Source organism: Canis lupus, chromosome 5 (assembly GCF_003254725.2).
Source record: "Canis lupus dingo isolate Sandy chromosome 5, ASM325472v2, whole genome shotgun sequence".
NCBI lineage: Eukaryota > Metazoa > Chordata > Mammalia > Carnivora > Canidae > Canis > Canis lupus.
In genome coordinates this window covers 70192149-70220086 of record NC_064247.1, presented here as the reverse complement: position 1 = coordinate 70220086, position 27938 = coordinate 70192149, and the positions used below count along the sequence as shown (strand labels likewise).

The window sequence follows — 27938 nt, the reverse complement described above, 5'->3', positions numbered from 1 at the left end:
TGGGGAAGGATGTTCACAGGGAGGGGCACTACTTTTGTCATCTCGGCTACTGGAAGAGCCTACCACTGTGGTCCTTTCGTTTTGTCAAGTCCTTGAAGATGCATGGTCTCTCCTTAGACTAACCAGTTTGGGGAGGGTTGGTGAGAAGGGCTTGGCCTTAGTGAATGCAGCATCAAGCTGGGATAGTTCATGTCTCGGGTTGGTAGGAGGATATCTGGATAAGTGATTTCAGAGCTTCACAATCCTCTTGATAGCCTCTCCCATAGAATGAAACCCACTTGGCATGTGTTTTTGTAAGATCCCATGATGCAGCCAATTCATTCTCCCAAGATCTTTCCATTTCCCTAACACAAAACTTAGCATGGGCTGAGTGAGTCCCACCCCACTTATCTTTGGTCACCCCACTTATCTTTGGAGAACCTAGAAAAACCATGGTTCTGGGCCCCAGCGTGCTGATGTGGGCTTGGTCAGTGCCCCTGGAAATGCATCTTCTTTTCTCTTCCTGGTCGTTCTCTGGGCAGAGAAATCACAGCCTCTAACTTGTTTTGGCTGTAAGAACTAAACGGGGATTTGGAAGTTGCTTATTTGGCAACTTCCAGAATAAAGCTGAGAACCATCCAATGGGGAAGGGAGATGGCAGGGGTGGAGATGCCTTTTCACAGCTGTCACCATAGTCCATGCAGTAAAAATTCATGGCCTCAGAGGAGAGAACATTAGGCTTTTCTGCAGAGCTGTCTGCCTTACATTTAGTTTTAGCAATCTTGATAGTTTTCTACTTCACAGAATTTATAAACATGGAAATGGAGGAGGGTGCAAAGCTAAGGAGGGACCGACAAAGCAGCAAAAGTAGGAAGCGGACACATAAAAGGCACAGTAGTTAGGGGGTCAGAGAACCTCAGTGACAGCCCGAGGGATCACTGGTGTTGGTATAAAATAGGCTCCTGATGACAATTGTGTCTTGAAAGGATCAGGTGATGGATAATGCAGTTTTCCATTTTGAAACAAATTTTACTTGTCAATGCTTTAGACTAGGTCAAAATAAATGTTTCCATATGAACTTTATAGTGTTCACTTGAACCTGTAATTATGGATTAAAAAAAAAAATCACTCTTTGTGGTTCTTACTGTGATAGTAGTGCTTGGTCCTGAAAGGACAACTGACCTAGTAATCAAGTCCTTACTTAGAATGCCCAAGGCTTAATTACATGGGTCTTTTGTCAATTTATCACTAGTAAGACAGAGTCCTTTAAACAAGTCCATTAAAAAGACCTTGGCCAGAATACATTATTTTATATAATGGTTAAATGTACACGTGCATGTACACACAGCCCAGACTGTGCAAATTAGAATTTTATAATTTCTGAGAAGAGACGAGGAGGTAAAGTTAGCATTTGGTCTGATTCCTTCTCTCTCTAGGCCAGTGCTTCTTTATGGAAGTGTAAGAAAAATAATACAAATCTGTGTGTCTAGTTTCTTTTTAAAATTTTGGTATTCTTCATATTTGGGACCGGATTGTCCCTTGCAGCGGGGGGGGGGGGGGGGGGCTGTCCCCTGCATTTGGAATGTGGAGCAGCATCCCTGCCCCCTGTGTAACAACCAGACTATCTTCAGACATTGTTCAATGTCCCTTGGTTGGCAAAATTGCATTAAGCGAAATTATAAACACTTTTCATACTGTTAATCTAATTTATTAGCATTTAAATGATGGGCAGGTTTTTCCATGGAGCGAACTGACCACTATTCTCCCGAGTTGAGCATTCATGAAATCTATTTACAAATAAGGCTTTCGTGAAATTCTTCATGTGATTATTATTTTCCTCCTTTAATTCAGAGTTATTTTCTTAGGATTGATTCCCAGATATGGAATCAGTTTTATTTATTTTTTAAAGATCTTATTTATTTGAGAGAGAGAACAGCATGAGCAGGGCGGGGGAGAGGCAGGGCAGAGGGAGAAGTAGGCTCCCTACAGGGAGCCCCAACATGAGTCTGATCCCAGGACCCCGGGATCACGAGCAGAACCGAAGGCAGACCCTTCACCGACTGAGCAGTTTATTTCGCAGGATGGCAAACCTGTAAAACTTGGAATCAGTAAGCTCGAAGACCCCTGGCTTAGTCAAGGATCTGTGATTCTGTTGCTGGGGGAAGGGGAACCAGCCCCATCCTGTCTGTGTACATAAAGGCCATCTGCAGACATTTCCTGGAAAAATGATATGATAAACTTGGTTTGAGATGGTGGTGGGACCCTATTGGTCTAGACATTGCTCTGCAAAGCTGTTGTAAACAACTTGGAAACATTAGAAATAACTTGGCAATACCAGCAGCAGAGAAACTTCTTAGTATATTTAAAGGAAAATATATTTATCTCAATTTGACTCCATGCAGGGAAGCGTCCTGTACGGGTGCTGTTTGGGACCTCACGGTAGAGCATGGCAAGGAGTGGGGGCAGGGCTTGGGGTGCCAGGGGAGTGTTAACTTGCCCAGATCTGCACTCTGAAGGGGTTTTGGCAGGAAAGGTGTCTGAGTTATGTGCAAATCTCATTTCAGCTGATGGTTTTTTAAGCTTTCATTCCACATCTGTCACCTGGTTCTCAGGCATTCACAGGTGCCATTTGGTGTGACAAGGAGTCTCTAGGGGGGCTGAGCTGGGGGGTGGGCTAGACCCCAGCTTTCTCCTTGCCCAAAGTCAAACCTTGTTTCATTTACTACTGTATCTCCTGTCATGCTAGGGAGAGACTGGTAAATAGCTTCACAAAAGACTGAGCCAGGGATTGATCCAGTGAGGGCTGGTTGGAACTTCAGGCTCCAGAAAACTCTCAATGAGCACTTCAAGCTGCTTCTGAAGAAGCCATTGATACATCACAATTGCTTTATCAATGCTCAGTCCTCTGCTCTGTTAGCTGTATATAGGGTGCACCAAAAAAAAATCCTTTCAACACTTTTATTACCTCCTACTCTTGACAAGTTGTAAAACGAAGGAAGGGAGGGGGTTGAAAAAAAAATCCCTATAAGCTACCTGCCTATAGCCACGGTTAGCATTTTGGCCTATTTCCTTTCATAGAATATGCATGCACATGTGCCCTTTATCTGCATCACAGATGACTTGAAGCATTTTTCTATGTTAGGATTTTCAAAGCCATCAATGCCTGTTTCATCAGATAAGGGTCCCTCGTTCCTTCACTCAGCCATTCTCCAGGTGATGGACAATTAGGGTGTTTGTACTTTTTTTATTCTATGAATAATGAAGGTCTTCATATAACCTTTTTTGATTAAAAATTATTTCCTAGGGCTTGATATTTAGTAATGGAATACTAAATCAGAAAGAAAGAAAGAAAGAAAGAAAGAAAGAAAGAAAGAAAGAAAGAAAGAAAGAAAGAGAAAAAAAGAAAGAAAGAAAGAAAGAAAGAAAGAAAGAGGGAGGGAGGGAGGGAGGAATGAATCCGACATCTTTTTGAAAGCATATTGAATTGTTCTCTGAAAGTAGTTTAAGTTGATGTATTTTATCCAGCCTTGCTGTTAATTGAAAAGGGTTTCCACTCAAATGATTTAAACTTGTGAGATTCAGAAGAATGGGACAGGAGAAAGTATGAAAACATGAATATTTATCCTAATCATCAATGGGCAAAGCTGGCAGTACCTGGGATCTTGTGAGTACTGATCCTACAGGCAGATGGTACTGGGTGGGAGCTAAGGAGTGGAAAGACCAGAATGCTGTGGTTCCCAGTGAGGGCTCGGCCGGAAGACATGTGTGAATCCCTCTGCAGAAGGGCTAGGTAGCCCATACTCTAAGACCCAGGATGGGGAGCCATACCCTGAGGCTGAGCTGGTCCTGGTTTTGGAAGATGGTGAAGATTGCCTTACGGTTGGGAAGACCCTCCTTATGCCTCAGCAGCTAGCGTTTGCCAGTTTGACCTCAAGGAGCAGAAATTTCTGTGTCTGCCACAAAGCTCCAACAACTTGATGTGACCATGAGCATGAAGTGGAAAAGGAAAAAAAAAAGCTGGCACACGGCAGTAAGAGGAAGATAGACCCACATGGACTCCTGGTACAAGTGGCCGGCAGTTGAAGTTGAGCCATTGGAAGCATCCAAAGAAGAACCCTAACATATAGATCATAAAAACTTTCAAGGGTATCTAAGTAGAGTACTGAAAAGGGCTTTTGGAATTTGAAACAAAAACCTGATTTCTTGAATTAAAAAATGTAACATACATGCAGAGACCTGCATCAGTGACCCAACATATAACATGGAAGAAATGTCTCACAATCCAGAGCAATACCACCATGAAGTGGGCTCAGAGAACAGATTCAAAGGACCTACATGCAAGCATGTCCCCAAGAACAGAGTGGAACAGATGGGTGGGGAGCTATTAATGGAAGTTAATAGAGGGAACTTTCTCTTATTTGCTGCTCGAGAGGGTATACTTGATTCCTGGAAGGGATGAACAGAAAACACACCACATTCCAAAAGTTGTGGTCTAGTACAGGCAAACCTTGTTTTACTGGGCTCTGTAGGTACTGCATTTTTTACAGATTGAAAGTTTGTGGCAACCCTGTGTTGAGCAAGGGTAGTGGGCACCATTTTTCCAAAAGTATTTGCTCACTTCCTATCTCTGCTACTTTTTGGTAAAACTTTTATTATGGGGGTCTTTGATATTACTGTTTTAGTTGTCTTGGAGCATCAAGGACCACACCCATATAAGACAGCAGACTTAAATGTAGTGTGTGTTCTGACTGCCATTCCCTTATCTCTTTCCCTGACACACAGTATACTTCAGTTAGGCCAGCTGATAACCCTACAGTGGCCTTTACATGCTCAAGTGAAAGGAGTCCGTGGATGGGGCAAACTTTACTGTTATTTTTAAAAATTGCCATAGCTACCCCCAAACTTCAGTAGCCACCACACTGATAGTAAGATTGAAGACCCTCCACCAACAAAAAGATTGACTTGCTGAAACCTCAGATAATGGTGATCATTTTTTGACAACAAAGTATTTTTATGTTTTAAAGATTTTACTATCTGTTAGAGAGCGCACATGCATGAGCAAGGGGGGAGGGTAAAGAGAGGGAGAAGCAGGCTCCCCACTGAGCAGGGAGCCCAATGCGGGACTTGATCCTAGGAGCCAGAGACCATGACCCGAGCCAAAGGCAGATGCTTAACCAACTAAGCCACCCAGGTGCGCCAACAACAAAGTATTTTTAAATTAAGGTATGCGCATTGGTTTTTAGACATACTGTTATTGCACACTAAATGGATGACTTATGTATGGTGTAAACCTAACTTTTTTAAGCAGTGGGAAAACAAAAATTTTTTTTGACTCAATCTGTTGTGATATTTGCTTTATTTGGGTGGTCTGGAAGCCAACCCAGAATATCTGAAGTGTGCCTGCAAAACTTCTGAATTCCAAGGATAAATAAAAAGCTAGACCTGCCAACATACTAAGTTATCTACTAAGAAAACAAAGCTAACATCAGACTTGTCCTCTTCAGCACTGGAAAGACTAAAGAACTCAGTCTCCAGCCACCCACATGTCAAGGCAACAGAAATGTATTTGTGGACATGCAGGATTTTAGATAAGCACCCTACTCTACAGAAATGTCAGGAGAGTGCTGGAAACAATGTTCTAGGTGGATAGATGAAGAAGGGGAAATAGTACAGTTATATTTTATAATATAAGTCTGATTAAGATTTTGTGATCTTAAGCAGAAGAATCTCTGAAACAAAAATACACTATGAAAAGTTTTGTACTAGTCTGGAATTGAAAATAATTATCAGCAAAACCCTGGAGCTGAGAGGTAAAACAGAGGTGTCAGAGGTGTCCTAAATAGTTTTGACTTGGGTGCTTGCTTTGGCAGCACATACTAAAAAAAAAAAAAAAAAAAACTTTTGACTTGGCTGCCTGGGAGTTCAGTTGGCAAATAAGCATCCTGCAAGTAGAGAGCTAATTGTGATACTTTGAGGTGAAAAGAAAATGTCTGCTTAACAGAAACTTGACTGGAAGTAAAAATAAGGAACAAAAGAAGAAATTAAAAATGGATAGTAATCAAAATGGAAGGGACAGAACATATTTGATTTAGTGAATGGGCTGAATTCTATCAGAAAAGCAAAAAAAAAAAAAAAAAGAAAAAGAAAAAGAAAATCTAACTGCAATGTTTACAAGAAGTAAGCCTAAAACCAATGGGGTATCCTGTGAGCAATGAAAGATTACAATCCCCATCCCCAAAGAATGGAAGAAATTGGGAAGAAAAAATTAATCTCAAAGTATGAACTAAGATCAAAAGTATCAAAGATCATTAAAATCCATACAGAATGATAATTTGGTTTACAAAGGGATGAAAGAGGCCTAGGAGTTTAATTAGGACGAAGCATAATACCTAAATCTATAAAACAAAAGATTACTTGCTAAAAACAAATAAAATCAGCAAGGACAGATAATCAAGCTAATAGTAACAGGCTTGATTTAAGAGCGAAATGCCTTTGTGTCCTACCAGTGGATAATATACACTGTTTCCTTCTGTTTCTCAGAATCTTTATAAACTTGATTGCATAATTGGTTGCAAAAACAACTTTAATACATTTTAAAGTAGAAGGATTTCATAAGTTGGTAAGATTTGGAAGATAATAAAAGGGCCCAAAAAGGGCACCTGGGTGGCTCAGTCAGCTAAGTGTCTGCCTTCGGCTCCGGTCATATCTCAGAGTCCTGGGATCTCATCCCTAGTTGGGTTTCCTGCTCAGCCAGGAGTCTGCTTCTCCCTCTGACTCTCCCCCCTGCTTGTGCTTGCTTGCTCACTCTCTCTCCCTCTCTCTCTCTCTCCCTCTCCCCACCCCCCTCTCAAAGAAATAAAATGTTTTTTAGAAAGCCCAAATGTTCGCTTTTAGAAAAGAAATTCCTAGATAAAACAAATGAAAACAATTACCCAAACAGCAGTAAAATATTTATGCCATTAACTATATTTAGAAGAGGAAAGTGCTTGCCTTAAAACCAGAGAAGACTTGCACTAACTGTTCATCATAGAAGTTTTTTGAACACTGGTAAAATAGGAACAAAATAAAGCCAACTGAATAAAATATAAAACGCAGAAGAAAAAACAAATGCTGATGCATTAAGATCCATTAAATAAACTTCTTGTCTGCTTAATGAAAGAAAGAGCAGAAACAAGAGTGAACATTGAGAAGGAGAGTGAACCCCAAAATATGATACATTTATAAACTAGGGCAAATGAGTGATTGCCTTGAAGAATGTACATGGGTGAAAATTGTTTTAAAAAGCAGCAGAGAACTCACAAATCCTATATCACTACAACACCTATTAGGTAAAACAGGTATTAGATCTGGATGGTTTTTTTTTTTGAAAGATTTTATTTATTCATCAGAGACACACAGAGAGAGGCAGAGACATAGGCAGAGGGAGAACCAGGCTCCCTGTGGGGATCTCCATGAGGGGCTTGATTCGAGGACCCTGGGATCACGACCTGAGCCAAGGGCAGACGCTCAACCACTGAGTGACCCAGGTGCCCCAGATCTGGATTTTTTTTTTTATTTTTTTATTTATTCATGAGAAACCGAGAGAGAGAGAGAGAGAGAGGCAGAGACACAGGCAGAGGGAAAAGCAGGCTCCATGCAGGGAGCCTGACGTGGGACTTGATCCCAGGTCTCCAGGATCAGGCCCTGGATTGAAGGCGGCACTAAACCGCTGAGCCACCTGGGCTGCCCAGGTCTGGATGTTTTATAGCTAAGATCTACCTGGATTTAAAGAACGTAATTCTAATGTTAATCCATTGAGGTCAATAGAAAAATGGAAATGCTCCATTAATGTCTTGAAGCTATAGAATTGTATCAATTTTTTTCACTTTTTTATTTAAATTCAATTTGCCAATATATATATACACCCAGTGTTCATCATACCACGTGCCCTTCTTAATGCCCATCACTCAGTTACCCCATCCCCTCACCCACCTCTCCTTCTGCAATCCTTTGTTTTCCAGAGTCAGGAGTCTCATGGTTTGTCTTCCTTTCTGATCTTTCCCCAATCAGTTTCCCCCCTTCCCTTATGGTCCTTTCCACTATTTCTTATATTCCACATGTGAGTGAAAAGTGCACCTCTACCTCTTCTTCCCCTCATAGAGTCTTAGATAATTCTTAAAAAAAAAAAAAAAAGTCATTTCCATCTATTTTCTAGAACAATATATTACAAGTGAGTAGTTACTCCAATAATGCAAGGATGGTTTGGCAACAGTTTGAGTGGCAACACATAAATCACTAAATGCCACAAATGTAACCAGTCAAATGAAATAATTGCATCTCTTCACCACAGTTAATACTGATTATCTCCATTCACAAATAGGGCTATTTATTTAAAGACTCCAGTTTTAGGGAGACTGATTTTTATTTGTCTTTATTATCTTTATTATTTGTATTTATTATCTAACCACTTAGTTCTAGAAAGAATAATTGTAAATGTAGGGTGGGAGGCAGGGACAGAGGAAATGTCACTCATGATATTGATAAAAACTCTAACAACACATTAGTGAAATTTAAGTAAGAAAGGCATACAGCTCATTGGGGCGCCTGGCTGGCTCAGTCAGTAGAGCATTGCAGCTCTTGATTTCAGGGTGGTGAATTCAAGCTGGATGTTGGGTGTAGAGATTAAAAATAAAATCTTTTAAAAAAAAGGAATATAGCTTATAGCCACCACCTGAATCAGTAGAAATATATACTAACCCTTCCAGAAATTAATGTTTGGGAATCAGAGATATCAATATAAAATCACTTTGAAGTGTGTGTGTGTGTGTATATATATATATATATACACACACACACACACACACACACTGATATATATACAGTCTTACAGATAAATACAGAAATAAATGCATGTTTGCATTGGAAGACATAGCTCTTCTTTTTTTTTTTTTTTGACATAGCTCTTCTTTATAGAAGAATTCCAAATAATAAATGTATAAAGGAATGAGAAATAGATAATCACCATTCCAACACCACATTAATAACTGCTACAGGTATGATCTAATAATGGATGCTAAACTTCTATTAATAATGAAAGTTTCAGGAGACATAGGATGTCTGCATAGTCTCAAAGTATCCTCCTTCAAGAAATGAATTGGAAATCAGTGTTACCATCAGTAATAAGATGTGTTGACATCATGTACCTCCTGAGAAGGCAACACCACTTCTATGACATTCTTGCCAAAGCTGCGTAATGCCAAACAAATCCTGGGAAAACACCAAACCCAAATAGTAGGACATAGTACTGAATTACTGGCTAAATTCTATAAAAGTGTGAAGGTCATAAAAGGTCAGAAGTTGGAGGAAGTGTCACAGATCGGAAGACTCTAAGGAGACACAGCAACTCCAGGCAATGTGGGATCTTGGCACAGAACAAGGACACTGGTGGGAAAACTAAGTAGAACATGTAAACTTCTTAGTTTAGATAATTGCACTATGATTGTGTAGGATATTAACCTTGGGGAGTGAGGATGATGTAGGGAATAGAAGAGCTCTCTGTACTAATGTTGTAACTTTTCTGTAAGTTTAAAATTTTATCATAAAAAAATTAAAGCATCAGCATTGTTTCTGAAAAAAGCAAAAAACAAAAAACCCACCCAAAGATACAGAACTCCATAAAGAACTTGTCACAGGCCAGGTGCAGTTTATTAATGAAGATATTCTTCAAGACATTAAGGACTCTAAATTTTAAAAATACATAGATCCATCTAAAACAAAGGCTTACAACAGAGGATACAAGGGTTCTAAGTGAGAATAATAAAATCACAACATAAACAAATCGATATACTCCAAAATGGTGATAATCATAGGGAAAGATGAGAGAATTAGGGAGAACAGTCAGACCTTTCTCCCTAAAGATAATCCCCAGAAATGGAAAAACCAAGAACTTGCATTTTAAGTTTTGTTGTTGTTGTTCTTTTGAGAACTCTAAGTAATCAAAAGACACTCCCAATTTGAGAAACCAGGATTATGAGGACTGGGGGGATGGTGAACAAGGAGAAGGCTGGGGTATTTTTTTTTTTTTTGGCTAATAATCCTACTAATACTTCCTGACTTTCAACTTTGTGCATATATAATTAACAAAAACCGAAATTAAAAATTAAAACCTAAATAGAAGGAGATGATGCATGGATGGGGAGCATAGGACATTCAAGGACATTTGCTATTAAGGTGATGAGAAAAATGGGCCAGTAGTAGCTGGGTGTGGGCTGGGTGTTTGCTGCTGATGCAAGTGATTTACCGGGAAGGGGATGATGGTACAGGAGAGGGGACCCTGGGGCCAGCAGGAAAGAAAGGATATGGCACACAGGCCCAGAATGGGCAGATTTCCCATATAATTCCCTCCTCTGTTCAATTTGAAACAAGAAGCAAGGCCATTAGCTGAAACCAGGAAGGTCTGAGAAGGAGGTGTGAAATAGTCATCTTAAGAGAGCAGGAAAAAGAGTATCTTAGCTAAATACAGTAGGATTATACTGTTTAATGTGCTTCTAGGATATATGCCTTAATATTTTATTTAGGGTTTTTGTCCTGAGGGTCTGTAGTTTTCAGTCAGGTTTTGTTGGGTTGGCTTTTCTCTCTCAGAACTGTGGCACATTTTGAATAGAACTGGAGTATTTACTAACTACACCTAACAGATGTTCAAGACCTCATTTGGGAAACTTTTTGGGCCAGTCATAAGAGCTTTCTCATTTTCTTCTAAGATGAAATGAGTCTCTTTCATTTTTTTTTTCTTAGGGGATAATTTTCTATAGTAGGAAATATATATGTATGTCTCTGAAATAAAAATTGGAGATATAAGAGCCTTCTAATGAATACAAATACATATTCATTCTTTTCATTACCATCTTGGTTTTTATTTCGCAATTTCCTGCCATTTCTACGTTTACCTTTGCTGACTCAGTCTGCTTCACTTAGACTTGTTCTTTTTACCACTCCTTGTGTGTGGATATTTAATTCATTTCTTCCCTATCGTTTTTGGGGTGCTAATGAAATGAAGGCTGAAGGACATATGAAAGGAGGATGATCCAGAGCGAGGTAGGCTTCCTCTCCTGAAACACTCATCAGAAAAAAGGAAATGGCACAGGCCCAGGACTCAGGCCAGTGATCAGCTGCTTGCTGAACAGATTAGGATAAAAGCAGACACAGCTCTGAAGCCAGGATATGTAATATTCTTAAGAACCTAGAGCTCTGAGCAATCACCTTAGCCTTAACCCTTTGCTGGCCCTGCCCCGGGAGTCCTCCATTTAGAACATTCAGAAAAGCACGGGGCACCCAACTGGCTCAGTTGGAAGGGCACGCGATTCTTGATCTCAGAGTCCTGAGTTTGAGCCTCACATTGGGTGTGGAGATTACTTAAATAAGTAAAGAAAAAAAAAAAAAAAAAGATACCAATATATAGATTCAGAGAGGAAAGAAACCCCATTCAAGATGAGCTTGCACATTAAAATTTTAAAATCCTTGACGAGGGGCACCTCGGTGGCTTAGTTGGTTAGCCGTCTGCCTTCAGCTTCAGTCATGATCTCAGGGTCCTGAGATTGAGCCCTGCATCTGGCTCCCTCCTGAGCAGGGAGTCTGTTTCTCCCTGACCTTGTCTCTGCTGTCTGTCTGTCTCTCTCAATAAATAGAATCTTTAAAAAATAAAATAAAATGCTTGAGGAAAGTATAGCTAACAAATGTAAAAAGGCAAGAGGATTAACCCAGGGAATCTAAAAATAATTTGAAATACTTTTTTTTTAATAAAAAGAATTCAGTAAGTACAGGCATTTAAAAAAGAACCACCCTTTTTACTATTAATTAAGATCATGGAGGAATGAGAGGGCCAATTAGAAATTATGGAAATATAGTTTGAAAAATCTTAACCGCCCCCCCCCCCCAAAAAAAAAGAAAGAAAGGAAAAATCTTAACCAGTTTTTTTTTTAAACTTAGTAAGTAGGAAGTTTTGGGCTGGATATAGCTAAGGAAAGAATCTGTAAATGTGAAGATTGTGTTGGGGAATTTGCTTTGAAACTGCAAGACTAGATAAAAATATGAAAAGGGTAGGGGAAAAAAAAAAGAACCAGGTACAGAATGTAAAGCTCCAGCATATAAAGTATTTGAAATGATGATGGCTGAAAAATCTCCTGGCATTGAAGAGGCACATGCTCTCCAGCTTTATTTATTTTTTAATTTTTATTTATTTATGATAGTCACAGAGAGAGAGAGAGAGGCAGAGACATAGGCAGAGGGAGGGGCAGGCTCCATGCACCGGGAGCCTGATGTGGGATTCGATCCCGGGTCTCCAGGATCGTGCCCTGGGCCAAAGGCCGGCGCCAAACCGCTGCGCCACCCAGGGATCCCGCTCTCCAGCTTTAAACAGCAGCAGTGTTAAGTATAGATGCACATAAAGCTACATTCCATTGAATTGGCCGAATATCAGAATAAAGAGAAAATTATAAAAATGAAGATTACCTCTAAAGGATTCTATGAAGGACTGCAGATCACCAACACTCCCATCTATAGCAACCGCAGCCTGAAGACTAATGGACAGCTTCAAAACACTTAAGACACACAGCTGGAAATCTAGGCATTCTGTATCCTAATAATTGCCATTCAAGAGTGAGGGCAAAATGAAGGTAGTTTTCACGCCTACAGAGATAGATAATTTGGTGCTAAAAAGAACTACCAAAATCCTTACTTATGCAAGAAAGACTATAATGGCAAGAAGCAATGGTGACCAAGGAAATCCGTAAACTCTATTCAATAACAAATAACTGTAGACTTGAAAAAAACTAAATTTTTGTGTGAAAACTCAGATTTGAAAGAAAACCAGGCAATGATGATTCTAAAATTCTAAGAGGGAATGAGGGAGTCTCGATTAGGAAGGATGCACAAGGCAAACAACCTTCTCTTTCTTCCTTTGGCATCACCACAGCTGTTTATAGTTATTCATTAAACTGTATGTTTTGTGTTCTTTCCTGAATGTTCGTTGTGGAATACTGAGGACTGAATTACGGAACATAGCTATAAATGCTTTGGGATTTGGAAAATGAGATAAAGGTCTGCAAGGGTAGAAGCATTTGAATTTTGAACTTAACCTGAACAAAAGTCATTATAAATGAAAGCAACAGAAGTTGTTTTATTCTGGGTAGAGAGAAGGTGAAGAGAGATCATTTGTAGTACAGGATTAAGATTTGAATGCAGTTTCTGTTCTGCTTTATTTTTAATAGGAAGGGAAGCTGGTCTCCTTGGGGAGAAAAGCATACATTTAAGTAGAGTCATTACTGACTTTTCCCCGTGCCTCACTCCATACTGAATAGTCATGAGGACTGTCTGTCTTACCTCCACTCCCTGTGCAAAGACTGTCTTCATTTTCTCCTCAGCACCTTTGCAAGTGGCCAGAATAATCTTCCCCATCGCTCTCCCCACTCTCCAAGGTCAGAGTTCTGTTATCCTGGGGGATGTCCATGATGTGTTGTTAAGTTGATAAGGTGGAGGGAAAATTTGCAGAGCAAGGTGTGGTCTGAGACCATTTTTTATAAAAATAAATGACAGGAGCAACCCATTCATGAATACTGATGCACAGTTTTGTAGTGCTGGAGTCTGTCACTTGAACTACTTCATCAGCAGTAGTAGTCAACAGACTGATCTCTGGAGTAGCCATCTTTTACATAAGTCAGAAGATGGTGGAGTAGGGGTGCCTGGGTGGTCCAGTCAGTTAAGCATCTTCCTTGGGCTCAGGTCGTCATCCCAGCCCCTGGGATGGAGCCCCAAGCCGGGCTCTCTGTTCAGTGGGGAGCCTGCTTCTCCCTCTCCCTCTGCTGCTCCCTCTGCTTGTGTGCTCTTTCTCGCTCCCCCTCTCAAATAAATAAATAAATAAATAAATAAATAAATAAATAAATAAAATCTTAATTAAAAAAAAAAAAGATGGCAGAGTAGGAGGATCCCGAGCTTATCTTCTCCCACGGATACACACAGACAACAACTACATATAATGAAACACACTCTGAAAATGACCTGAAGATTTGCAGAGCAGATTGTCCACAGCTAAGGACCTAAGAAAAAGCCAGAGCAAGAAGGGTTAGAAGGGCAGAAGCAAGGGAACCAGCCCCCCAGTGCAGTGACCCATACACAGGAGGAATATCACGGGCACAGAGGTGCTCCCCACGGAGCAAGGGAATCAAGTCCCACATAGGAACTCCGAGCCCGGGGGACCCTCACTGCAAAGACGAGCCCTAAATCTGGCTTTGAATTCCAGTGCTGCTGAACTCCAGGAGAGCCACTGGGCTGCAGGAAACAGACTTCATACTCAAAGGGCCATGGTGCTGTATCACTCCATCTGAGGCCCAGCACAGAGGCAGCAGTTTGAAAGCACCTGGATGACACCTGAAGGAGTTATTAATTTTAGGGCATGTGCTGGAGGGTCAGGGATCTGTAGGAGTTTTCTGTACATCCTGCTCGCTGGCAGGATGCTGGGGGCAGGCGGTTCTGACCCTCTCCATCAACTTTGCTAGCACCATTCACCCCACCCAGGCATAAATGCTGACACCAGAGATATAAAGAATTATAAAATGCTACTACCAAAAATTATACAGCAACAAGTTGGACAACCTAGAAGAAATGGATAGATTCCTAGAAACCTACAGTCTTCCAAAATTGAATAAGAATTTGAACCAATGATCAAAAATCTCACAACAAACAAAAGTTCAGGACCAGAGGGCTTCATAGGTGAATTCTATCAAGCATTTAAAGAAGAGTCAGTAACCTGTCCTTCTCAAATTATTCCAAAAAACAGAAGAGGAAGTAATGCTTCAAAATACATTCTGTGAGGCCAGCATTATCCTGATACCAGAATCAGACATACAGTTAAAAAAGGAAAAAAAAAGGAAATTACACATCAATATCCCTGATAAACATAGATGTAAAATCCTCAACATATTAGCAAAGTAAAAACAACAATAAATTAAAAGCACCATTCACCACCATCAAGGGGACTTACTTCAGGGGTGCAAGAATGATTCATTATCCACAAATCAAAGTATGTATCACATTAATAAAATGAAAGCTAATAATCATCAATAGGTTCAGGAAAAGTATTTGTCAAAATTCAACATCCATTTATAATAAAAACTCTCAAAGTGGGTGTAGACAGAACATACCTCAAAATAGTAAAGGTCATATATGACAAACACAGAGCTAACATCCGACTCAACAGTGAAAAGCTAAAAGCTTTTCCTCGAAGATCAAGAATGAGACAAGGGTGTCCAGTCTTATTCAACATAGTACTGGAAGTCCCAGCCATAGCCATGAGACATGACAATAAAAGGAACCCAGATTGGTAAGGAAGAAGTAAAACTTTGCAGATAACATATATAGAAAATCTTAAAAACTCCACCAAAAAAAAAAAAAAAGCCATTATAAGTAATAAATGAATTTACAGGATACAAAATTAGTATACAGAAATCTGTCATGTTTCTGCACACTAATAACAAATTAGCAGAAACAGAAATTAAGAAAACATCCTATTTACAGTTGTATCATAAAGAATAAAATAACTAGAAAATTTCATCAAGGAGGTGAAAGACTTGTACTCTGAAAATCCGAAGACACTGTTGAAAGAAACTGAAGATGACACAATTAGGTGAAAAGTTATACCATACTCACAGATGGGAAGAATATTGTTAAAATGTCCATACTACCCACGGTGATCTATGATTTAGTGCAATCCCTATCAAAATCCCAAGAGCATTTTTCACAAAAGTAAAATAGTCCTAAACTTGTATAGAATCACAGAGGAATAGCCTTTGAGCAATTCCTTTTCTCTGAGAAAGCAGTCTTGAGAAAGAGCAAAGCTGAAACAATTCCAAATTTCAAGATATACTACAAAACTGTAGTAGTCAAAACAGTGTGGTACTGGCACAAAAATAGTCACGTAGATCAGTGGAACAGAATGGAGAGTGCAGAAATAAACCCACACTTATGTGGTCAATGAATCTATGACAAAGTAGGCAGTAGCATACAATGGGGAAAAGACAGTCTCTTCAATAAACGCTGTTGGGAAAACCGGACAGCTACATGAAAAAGAATGAAACTGAACTACTTCTTGTACTACACACGAGAATAAACCCAAAATGAATTAAAGACCTAAATGTAAGAACGGAAACCACAGAACTCCTAAAAGAAAACACAGGCAGTAAACTCTTTGAACATTGGCCTTAATAATATATTTCTGGATCTGTCAAAAGCAAAAATAAGCAAGTGGGATTACATCAAACTAAAAAGCTTTTTGCACAGCAAAGGAAATCATCAGCAAAATGAAAAGGTAACCTACTGAATTCATACAGCTCAACACCAGAAAAGAAACCAATCTGATCAAAAAAGAGTCAGAGGACCTGAACATTTTTCCAAAGAAGACATACAGATGGCTGACAGCCATGTGAAAAGATGCCCAAACTCACTAATCAGGGAAATGCAAATCAAAACCACAATGATATCAGCCTCACACCTGTCAGAATGACTAGTATCAAAAAGCAAAAAATAGCACATGTTGGCTAGGGGTGTAGAGAAAAAGAAAACCTCACTCAGTGTTGGTAGGAATGTAAGTTGGTGCAGCCACTGTGGAAACACTATGGAGGTTCCTCAGAAAATTAAAACTAGAAATACCATGCAATCCATTAATTCCAGTAATTTACCCACGGAAAATGAAAATACTAATTCAAAAAGATAAGTGCACTCCTATGTTTATTATTGTAGTATTATTTACAATAGCCAAGATATAGAAGCAACCTGTGTCTACTGATAGAGGAACGGATAAAGAAAATGTGGTACATACACAATGGAATGTACCTCAGCCATAAAAAAGAATGAAATCTTGCCATTTGCAGCAACATGGATGGATCTAGAAGGTATTATGTTACATGAAATAAGAGAAGGACAAATGCTATAGGATTTCACTTAGATGTAGGATCTAAAAACCAAAACAAATGAACAAAACAGAAATAGACTCAAATACAGAGAACTTGTGGTTGCCAGAGAGGGGATGGGTGGGAGGATGGACAAAACATATGAAGGGGATTAAGAGGAACACACTTCCAGTTATAAGTCATGGGAATGAAAAGTACAGCATAGGGAATGTATTCAATATTTAAATAACTTTATATGGTAACAGATGGTAACTACACTTATTGCAGTAACCATTTCCTAATGTATATAATTGTCAAGTCACTATGTTGTACAACTGAAATTAATATTGTAGGTCAACTATACTTCAATTTAAAAAATCAGTAGAGTAAAACATCCTCTTTCTCCCATGCTGAAATCCCAACTGCTTATTGTGATAAATTTTTTTTCTTGACATAATGGAGGGAATATTTTGGGTAAGACAACTGCAAAGTTTAAGGGCAGATAGCTTCAGTCATTGCTGGATCCAGGCGCTCACCCAGTGGCTCTATTTCCCTCTCTTTTGACTTCATTCCCAACTTTCTCTACAGGATAGCAAGGGGACCGCTAGCAGCTAGAAACATTCACTGCTCTTTGAACTGATCCCCAAGAAGTATTTTTGTTTCTACCAAGACCACCAACCAAAAGTCCCTTGGAATTGGCCTGGCTTGGGTCACATGCTCACAGGTGGTGGCAGAGGGAGAAAGACACCATTACTGGCTAGAACTAAGTTGTGTGCCATCTGGGGGGTGTAATCTAGGTTACCTTGGTTTTTGAGGGATGGGGTAACAGCTTTGAGATAACAATTTTTATACCGTATGATTCACCCATTTAAAATGCACGATCAATCTTAGAACATTTTCATCACCCCAAAAAAGAAACTCTTGCTCATTAGTTAGGTCCACCCCCCACCCCAGCAACCACTACTTTTCTGTCTCTAGGAATTTACATGTTCTTGACATTTCATATAAATGGAATCAGTGTGTGTGATGTTTTGGAACTGGCTTCTTTAACTTAATGTTTTCAGGGTTCATCCGTGTCATAGTGTGTCATCTTGCCTTTTAGGGTCTCAAAAGACCCGCTGGCTTCTGCTTCCCTCTCTGTCCTCGTTTTAGGCTGTTCTCCCCCTTCTCTGTTGTGTTCTACTTTAAAAGCACATAGCTACTTAGACCCTTTGCATTTGGGTAAGGACTAGAAGGTGATGGAGAATGAAAACCCAGATTTAGGCATTAGGATCAGTGGGCAATGCAGTTATCTCAGTGTTTCTCCATAAGGCCACCCTTTATTGTGAACAAGAGTTTTTCAGATCACTTGCTTTCAGTGGAGTAAATAACTGAGTTTTAGCTTTGGTTAAAATGGGCCCTGTGTTTTGGGGGATAATCCCAGTTGCAAAACTCTCCCGCTCCCCTCACTCACTCTGTGAAGGGACAGAGTCCCACACGGTCCCCTCCTGGTGCTTTTCTCCCCTCCAGGAGAGCGAAGAGGAACTTTATTCCTCCTGTCGCCAGCTGCGAAGGCGGCAGGAAGAGCTCAACAATCAGCTCTTTCTGTACGACACACACCAGAACTTGCGCAACGCCAACCGGGATGCCCTCGTTAAAGAGTTCAATGTCAACGAGAACCAGCTCCAGCTGTACCAGGAGAAGTGCAACCGGAGGTAGGCTGCTCCCCACTCCTGCTTCCCCTGCAAATGCCCAGGTCTCTAGGGACGCCTGCGTGGCTCAGCGGTTGAGCGTCTGCCTTTGGCTCAGGGCGTGATCCAGGATTGAGTCCCGCATCGGGCTCCCTGCATGGAGCCTGTTTCTCCCTCTGCCTGTGTCTCTGCCTCTCTCTCTGTGTCTCTCATGAATAAATAAATAAAATCTTTTTAAAAAATGCCCAGGTCTCGCTCCTGCAGGCAGTAATGTTGGGCCCCCGGGAGCCTGATGTGGGACTTGATCCCCGGACCTGGGGTCGTGCCCTGAGTCAAAGGCAGATGCTCAACCACTGAGCCACCCAGGTGTCCCAAGACCACTACCTTCTAAAGAGCCTGGTCAGGTTCCCCCATCCAGTGGTTCTGGATTGGGGCAGACCTCACCTTCCTCACCCGCAAGGGATGCTTCTGGTTGTACTGCAGAAGTAATGTGGGGTGCCGGGGAGGGGTGGACAGCCACGCCTGCCTAGTGTCCTGCAGTGTGCCAGATAATCCTGCTCAACAGAACTGCCCTGAACCGCCAGAGCAGACTCCAGTGGGAAACCGTGTAGACTCCTTACCCATATGTTCATTTCATCCACACTGCAGCCTGCAGAGCAGCAGTGACCGCAGTGCAATGCCCAGTGAGGAAACAGATTCAGAGAGGTTCCATGTCTTGCCAGGAGGAGCCCACTTGGCCAACCATCAGCCCTCTACCACCCAGCCACGAAGACCCTGCAGAGAGTGGATGAAGTTTATACTATTCGGCACATGGCCCATGTCTGAGCCGAACTCATGATGGTGAAATCTGTTTTGTTGCAGGTTGAGAGAGAAGCGAGTCAGCAACAGCAGGTTTTACTCCTAGAAGCTGGGGTACATGTGTCGGGGTGTCCCACGCGTGTGTGTCTGTGTATAGGAGAAAGTCCTCTCTTCAGACCCTGGATACATGCTCATCCGTGAGGTCATCCTCTCTGCAAGACTGGCATCAAGATGACATTTCTGAAGATCTGACTGGCATGAGTTGGGGTTATTTCCTAATTTTTTTCATCTTGGACAATTTCTTAACTTATATTTTCTATAGAGGATCATAAAAACATGTTCCAAACCTCCTTAATAAAAGCAGTGAAAATCTTGATGAGTTAACCCTCCTGTGCTTGACCCGTACAGTGAACAGCATTCCTTTTCCAGCCTCTAAAGACCCAGGTAACTGACTTCCACGGAGGATGAGCCCCATATGTAAGGAACTAATTCATTAGATTCTGAAAAGGATTTTTACCAAAAGGCAAACGATTCCACAATTAAGGCCATCGGATTTCACCAGGGCCCAAAGAGGAGCCCTGCCCCCAGCTGCCCCGTGTGCCAGGCTTTGCTCCATGGGTGCCACCACTGGCCAGCTGGCTGTCTAGACAGACCTGCAGCCTGTGCCTCAAAGGTGGTTGAGGAACGGAATCTCTGTTCAGTAGGACAACTTTCCAGTCGACGATGGAGACTTACTCTGTGACTGGAGTTATTGGGGTGAGGGCCACTTTGATTTAGAAGTCTGTCAGAGAGGCCAGAGACCCACTGGGAAGGCTCAGCCCACTTCTCACCGCCCCCCATCTCTGCCCACTTGTGAGCTGGCCACATGACTGCTGGAGAGGCCCCGTGTCTGCAACTCTCCATAGACCAGAGGTCATTTACCAACTTAAAAAGATGATCACAGTTTAGCCCTCTGGGGTTATCCCATTTTCTGGAGCACTGAGCTAAGCCTTAAGTCTTAGCAAACTACAGAAAAAAACCTACCTCCAGCCATCACCAGAGAGGCAGACCCACCTAGGACAAGATGATACTCGTCTACATCTTGATATTGATACGATTGAATGCTTCATACAGTGTGATGATTTAATAAGGCTTCTTAAAGGCAAGGATAGTTTGGAGGTGGAGAGTATGACTCAGTAGAGTCACAACTTGGTCAGAGGGAATTGAGAATGGATTTGGGTGTGTGGTGGGGGGTCAGGTAATGGTGAGAAAAAAATACGATCATGTCAGGAGGACCAACTAGCAGTTAACCTGGTGGATTTACTGGTTGGAACTGGATAGTAGACACGCATTCAGCCCTTCCCTAGTTACCCTGGACTTAGCCTGCATGTACTGGGAAGTACATGAAAACCAGCCAGGCTTTGTGTGTGTTCAAAAGACCTTATGCTTGCATTCCACAGAAGTTTTTAAGCACCTCTATACATCAAGTACTGTGCCCGAGGTCAGGGGCACGATGTAAAAAAAAAAAAAAAAAAGTTTTTTTAGGGGGAAAAAAAAAAGCCAAGCTTACTGTTCTGGAATTTATCTATCCCCATGCTCCTGAAAGAAATGCATTTTACTTTCCTTAAAGCCTGGAGTATAGGTAACAGCAGTCTGATGAGGCGGAGCTGTTATCTTGTGATATTTATTCTTCAAACTGGAGTTGCTATCTTATTTTGCAGTCAGCAACTAAAGTGAAGAATATTCCTGATGGTAGCAAATGTCCAAAGCAACTTTGAATAGAGGTGAGATGCAAAGACACGGAGGGGAGTGCTGCAGGGAAGGAATTTGCAGACTCTCTACCCAGTGCCCCATTCGCCATTGGCCAGGTGGCCACCAGAGCCTAATGATTGCACCCTCACCCAGACTTCTTTTGCCTCCATCATGACCTCTACACCATAGAGCTCAGGTGCTGCTGTCATTCCCCCCGTTTTCAGCTCAGGAGTGAGCAAAAGACATAAACCTCCCCACTTCACTTCATTTTAAAGTCAAAGAGCTAAGTAAAGGCCTGGATCCCCTTTCTGCTTAAAATGGACTTTCTGCTAGTGTGTCAAATTAAGACAGTGTGGCATAGAAGGAAAAAAAAACATCTTTTCAGCTGCTACTATGTGAAATCTCTGCCCAGCCGCACCTATGCAGCAAAAATGCAGGGGGATGGTGGGGGTTATACTATAAATGGTGCTGGGAAGAACTCTTACCCTAAAACTGTCTCCTTCTCCTAAGTGCTACAGTGATTTGAATCCACCATTAGAGAGTATTTGCTTTGGCTCATCCATTCTCTCCTTAATAGAGTAACACATTAACAGAGAAGGTGGTACTAGGATTCTCTCAGGAAAAACAGAGGGAAAGTGAAAGGCACAGGTGATGTTGCTACTCTTCCCATAGTCTGCCCGGATGCCACACAACCTAGATATATCTAGCTGAGATTGTGGTGTAACAGTCATGAAATAAGCACAATTCAGGTCACGCAGAATAGTGATAGGGACATCTTGAGAGATGGCAACAGCATAGCGGATCCAAACCATGGCTGTGTACGTGTTACACTTTTCTCTAGGTATATCATTTAGACTATGTTTTATCCCATGGAAAAATAAAAGGAGGGGGACACTGGTTAGATCATTGAAGTTTGGGAAATTCAGGTTGTACGAAGTTAAATAATTTCTCTGCTGTGAAGCTTGGATATCCTAATGTGCATGGTTAAGAGAGGTGTAGAATATTACATTTCCCAAATTAGACCTGAGTCATTTGAGCCAAGGGATGTCTATCTCACGGGGCTAGTGTGCAGTGGAACACATTTGAGGGCAGCTGCTCTCTTAAGCAGACAGCCACAGGGGTGCATGGCTGCCTCAGCTGCAAGAGCAAGCAGCTCTTGATCTCGGGGTCATGAGTTTGAGCCCATGTTGGTGTAGAGATTCCAAATTTAAAGGAAGCCAGGCAACAAAATCTAATAATTGACATATTTTGTGACTTAAATAAGATCTAAATTTAAGTCACCAAGGCCAATGATCTTCAGATTGGGCCAGCCTTACCCTGTCTACCACAGCTTTCCAAGGAATATACAGGCTCAAATAATTTTAGGGGATCAATTTTCAGATCCTTACCTTCCTATTTATACTCTTTAAGGTTCATCTGCCTCAGAAAATGCTTTTTTCTCCCCTTACAAAAGAACAAGCTCTTTCCTCATAGTGAGTTTTAAACTATAGAGCGTGACTCAAGGTATAAAATTTAAAATACAAGTGCTTGGGAAGTGAAAGCCTCTTCAGGTACAAATCAGGTACAAATCCTGCCATTCGGGTGGCTCTCAATTCCTTTGATTCCAATAAAGTTGAAGTAACACCCGAGATTTCTCAGCATTTTAGCCTGTAACTTCTGAAGGACTTAGGAGAATTCAGCTATCCTGCTATCACAAAAACTCTGTTACCATCTCCTTATCTAGGCGAACAAAGATCAGCAACACTTTTCATACATAAAATTGCAGAGGGAGAATAGGATGGATACCGTGGCCATTCTAACAAGGGTAACATGTATCTACAGAGACATGAAATAACACGAAGACATGAAGTGGGGGGAAAGCTTTCTTCAACACACTGAGTGATACATTGCCAATGAAATTTTAGTATGTTTAATTATTAAAATTTGCACTATATTAGCTTATTGATCAAATGCAATCCAGAAGTTTCAAATACATAAAGCCTAATGATTTATTGGCTTTTATAGAAATGTGATAAAATATGCAAACAAACAATATAAAAGCCGAACATCAATAGGCTAAAATTTTGAAGGAAAGTAGAGTAAAAACACACATTCAAGGAGTAAAACAAAAAAGGGTGGTATTTCCTATCATCAAAAATTGCCTTATTCCTGTAATTTTTGAACAGGTGATAGTGTCTATCAGCTATTGTATTTAGCACCTCTAGGCTCGACTTAAAGAGGAATGTAACCATTTTATTTAAAGATGCATTATCTCCAACATGCTGGCAACTTGAATTCTTCCCAACTATTTACGATGAAAAATTTTAGATATCAGTTTAAAAATGTGCAGGGGAATACTCAGATTTTCAAAATTCACCAAAGAGGTCTCGGAACGTTAAATTTTAAGGTGGCTGATGTACGGCTGCTAAGTGATGAGTTGCACTTGGATCTGAGAAGGATGGCTAAAAGAGGCCTCAGCCCTTTTAGCAAATTTAAAATGAATAAAGTTAGTTTTCATGGCACCTACGTGGCTCAGTCAGTTTAGCATCCAACTCATCTCAGTTCAGGTCTTAATCTCGGGGTTGTGAGTTCAAGCCCCACATTGGGCACCATGCTGGGTATGAAGTGTACTTAAAAAAATTAAGTTAACTTTCAACTTGGGTGGCTGCTAACTTTTTTGGAGACCACCCTAAAAAGCCATACTCTGGCCAACGGAAAGTTAATAAAGTAGTTTAAGAAATATGCAGGATGACAAAATTGGCACTTGAAAAACACTCTGTGATTTCTCTCAGGTTTTGTCCTTTCTGAAATATTTTCTTCTTGAAGAACCAGATTCTGCAATAATCTTGTCTCTCAGAAATTTCTACATTTCTTATTTTTCAGTAGACTTTAAAAAGCTGCATTTGTAAACCTGTGTTTCATTATTAAAGCTTAATTTATTTTTTATATAAACTGTGTGCTTGTACACAGAAAATCATGTGAATGAGTCACACAAATATTGACTACTGTTAATGTAAAAATTAAATGGCTGTATCACATTTTTAAAAAATAAAGATTTGGTCTAAATACAGCAATCTGCCCCGAATTATTGTGTCATTGTTGTTGTTTTTTTTTTAAATACTAATCTTTTTTTTTTTTTTTGCTCCCATATAAAACAATAAATACTTCAGCTGTGAGAAAGGTACAGTTACAATTCTTTTCTTACAATGTGTGTTTTGGGCGCCTGGGTGGCTCAGTCAGTTAAGAGAGCAACTCTTGATTTCAACTCAGGTCATGATCTCAGGGGTCCTGAGATCAAACATTGGATTGGGCTCTATGCTGGGCATGGAGCCTGCCTAAGATTCTCTCTATCCACTTTGCACCCCTCCACCCCTGCTTGCACGCTGTAAAAAATAACAGTAGTAAATTGTCAGGGGTTTTTAAAAGATTTTATTCATTTATTCATGAGAGATACAGAGAGGCAGAGACACAGAGGGAGAAGCAGTCTCCCTGCGGAGAGCCCGATGGGGGACTCGATCCCAGGACCCTGGGATCATGACCTGAGCCGAAGGCAGACTCTCAACCACTGAGCCACCCAGGTGCTCCTAAAATGTGTTTTTCTATCGCCTTACACTTTTCTTCTAGGTTACTGATCTATCTTCCTTTCAAGAAAAAGTCACTCAATTTAAAAACCCGACTTCAGGGAAACCTGGGTGGCTCAGCGGTTGAGCGTCTGCCTTTGGCTCAAGGCGTCGTGATCCCTGTCCCAAGATCAAGTCCCTGGGAGAAGCCTGCCTCTCCCTCTATGTCTCTGCCTCTCTCTCTGTCTCTCATGAATAAATAAATAAATTCTTAATAAAAAACACAACAACCTGAGTTTATACAATGAATACGTGACTCTCTTCAGTTTGTCAATCTTTGGAAGATTATTTGGTGCTAGAGGGGCAATGAGGTTATTATACGCACTTTTATTTCTCAACTAAGTGATAGGACATGCTAGAATTATCAGTCGTTGTATTTTCTTGCCAACAGTGCCTGGTGAACCGGAAGCCACGTTGTGTATCCTAGGACTGTCCCACCCCTAACCCTCAGCCACTGATTGGATTAGTCACTAGCGACCAAAACAGCCTATGACAAACCCCATCATTTAGAAGATAAACAAGGAGTAGCAAAAAGCAAAGGCAAAGAATATTAGAACTGCTAGCCTATCTTTTTTAATGGATAAAGTTAGAACTCTCTAAAGATACAAAATGAACACGTGTCAAAAAATTTAACTCATTAACAAGGGAACCAGTAAAATGTTGCAACTGGGTCAAAGAATAATTCAAAGAACAATACATAACATACACTATCAGATTTCCAGATCATCTGATTCTACACTTATCATTGTAAATCAAGATGATTCTTGTCCCCAGATATGCAAATTATGTCCAGGAGAGAGTCAAGTGTTGATTGCCGGGCTATCAACTACTTTGCCAGTTTTGTATCTATTAAGTGAGCTTTTATCAGTATCACCAATGGACATGAAATCTAACCCCCACCTTACACCACACACAAAAGCCTAGTCCAGTTAAGATTATGGATCAAAAATAGAAGATAAAACAGTAACATTTCTAGAAGGTATTTACTACCGTGGAGTAGAGAAAAGCTCCTTTAACAAACAGCAGAAGTACCACCCCTCAAGGAAGACTGCTAAATTAGACTCCACTAAAGTCCACCACCGGTGTTTATCGAGAGATGCAATCAGAAGAGCAAAAAGGCAAGCTGCAGGGTGGGAGAAGGTATTAGCAATAACATATCTGACAAAGAGCTTTGGTCAAAATAGGGCTCCCTCCTTCCAAATCAATAGGCAAGAGACAATTCATTCAAAAAAGGGCAAGTTTCATGAATAAGCAACTTACGAGAGGATATCCAAATGGCTGATAAGTGTATGAAAAGATGCTCACTCATTATTCGTAAGAGGAAGGTAAGTTAAATCCACAATAAAATTCTGCTACACAATTTTTAGGAAAAAATTTAAAGCCTAATAATACTACCAACTGTTGGCAAGAATGCAGAGCAGCTGGCACATTGCTTGTTGTATAAATTGTATAAAATTATAAAGATATCTGACATTCTCTACTGAGTTAACCATATGTATACCCTATGACCCAGCAGTTCCACTCCTAAATATATACCTAACTGAAATGCATGCACATTGCACACCACAAGGCACGTACCAGAGTCCGCAGTACTGCTATTCACAACGATCAAACACAGAAGAATCTTCTTGTCCATCTACTGCAGAACTGGTAAACTGTATGTGTTTACACAATGGAGCAGATACAGTGATGACAAATGACTGAGCTATGACAACACATAACAACATGGATGGATCTCACAAGCTGAGTGAAAAGCTAAAAACACATGGATGTAGCGAAGGAAAAAATGGAATTAATTGGTAGAAGGACATAGAGGAAAATGTAGGAAATCTGTAAGATGGGATAGTATGGAGGGTGAATCAGTGTGGCAGAGCACGGATGCATCACACTGACACATTTACACACTATTTGAGGAGCGCAACACGCAGAGCAATGCACATCCAGTGATACCATATATTACACACATTCTAAAGACCAGACACAAACCGCATGCTATATTGCTTGTAGCAGGCATACAGATGGGCAGGTAAAAGCATAAAAACAGATTGAAAAGAGCATCTAAAAGTCAACGATGGAGTCAGGGGGAAGGCAAAGGTGATGTGACAGAGATAGGGACAGTTTAGCTCAGTCGTAGACATTATTTCTCTTTGAAACACTGAAAGTCTTGCTCTGCTTGGCACAAGGTAACAGTGGGCTTGCTCTGCCACAACTGGATCCAGGCATATCCCATCTTTCTGGCCCATGGGGGAACACTTACACAGAAGAATAGTAATAATGAAAAATAAATGAGGGAGAGGGCCTGGGGAGGGTGAGGGGAGAAGAGGAGTCAGAAGAGAGACCAACGGAGATGAAGACCAAAAGAACTAGTACAAAATGTTAGCAGCTAATATTTCTGGGGAGTGAGAAAATGCCATTATAGGAGAAAGGAAATTTTCAACTTTTAACATTTGTGAGTCCTGCTCCTGGGGTCAGGCAAGCTATACTTTAATATTTACCTGGGTCCAAATGATTCAGCAAAACCTCAAAGTATGGGCTCTATTTCTGCCATGAGCACATGTTAAAAAATAATAACCGAAAAGGAGCATTCCAAATATAAACACACACACACCCGACCCCTCCCTGGCAACTTTCTGGAATGTCCTTCCTCATGATGATTTGTAACTCTTTATGTAAAACAAAACAAGGGACATCTGGTGGCTCAGTTGGTTAACCATCTGTCTTCTGCTCAGAGCATGATCCTGAGGTCCTGGGATTGAGCCCCACATCCGGCTCCCTGCTCAGCAGAGAGCCTGCTACTCCCTCTCCCTCTGCTGCTCACCCTGTTGTGCTCTGTCAAATAAATAAAATCTTAAAAAAAACAAAACATATATAACTGTCCATCAAAAGAAAGTTCCATCCCTAGTGCACTCTCTTCTTTGTGAAGATGTGTACCCCAGGCAGTTGTCCTAACTTGGGTTCAAATAAAACTCTTCCCTGCTCTTTAAAATTTTTAAAGGAGCATCTGGGTGTCTCAGTCGGGTGAGCCTCCCACTCTCAGTTTGGGCTCAGGGCGTGATCTCAGGGTGGGTCCTGGGATGGAGCCCTGTGTCGTCGTGTACTTGGTGCTCAGCACACAGTCTGCTTGGGATTCTCTCTCCCTCTCCTCCTGCCCGCCCCCCCTCCCCCTATACACATGCACTCTAGCTCTCTTTCTAAAATAAATATTCAAAAAATTTTTTTAGGTTTGTTCATTTTGCATCTATTTT

The 27938-nt window shown here is 40.9% G+C and overlaps 1 protein-coding gene across 8 annotated transcripts in view; it reads left to right on the top strand.

Annotated features, from left to right (window-relative positions):
• PLCG2 (phospholipase C gamma 2) overlaps window positions 1–19739 on the top strand; it is a 174059-nt gene extending 154320 nt beyond the window's left edge. For all 8 annotated transcript variants that reach the window (XM_025426966.3, XM_025426964.3, XM_025426967.3 and 5 more), the window contains 2 exons: window positions 18405–18589; window positions 19427–19739. In XM_025426966.3, coding sequence (XP_025282751.1) covers window positions 18405–18589; window positions 19427–19469 — 228 coding nt within the window. In that variant the 3' untranslated portion in view covers window positions 19470–19739. The remainder of the gene's footprint in view (window positions 1–18404; window positions 18590–19426) is intronic.
• The last annotated feature ends 8199 nt before the right edge of the window (window positions 19740–27938 follow it).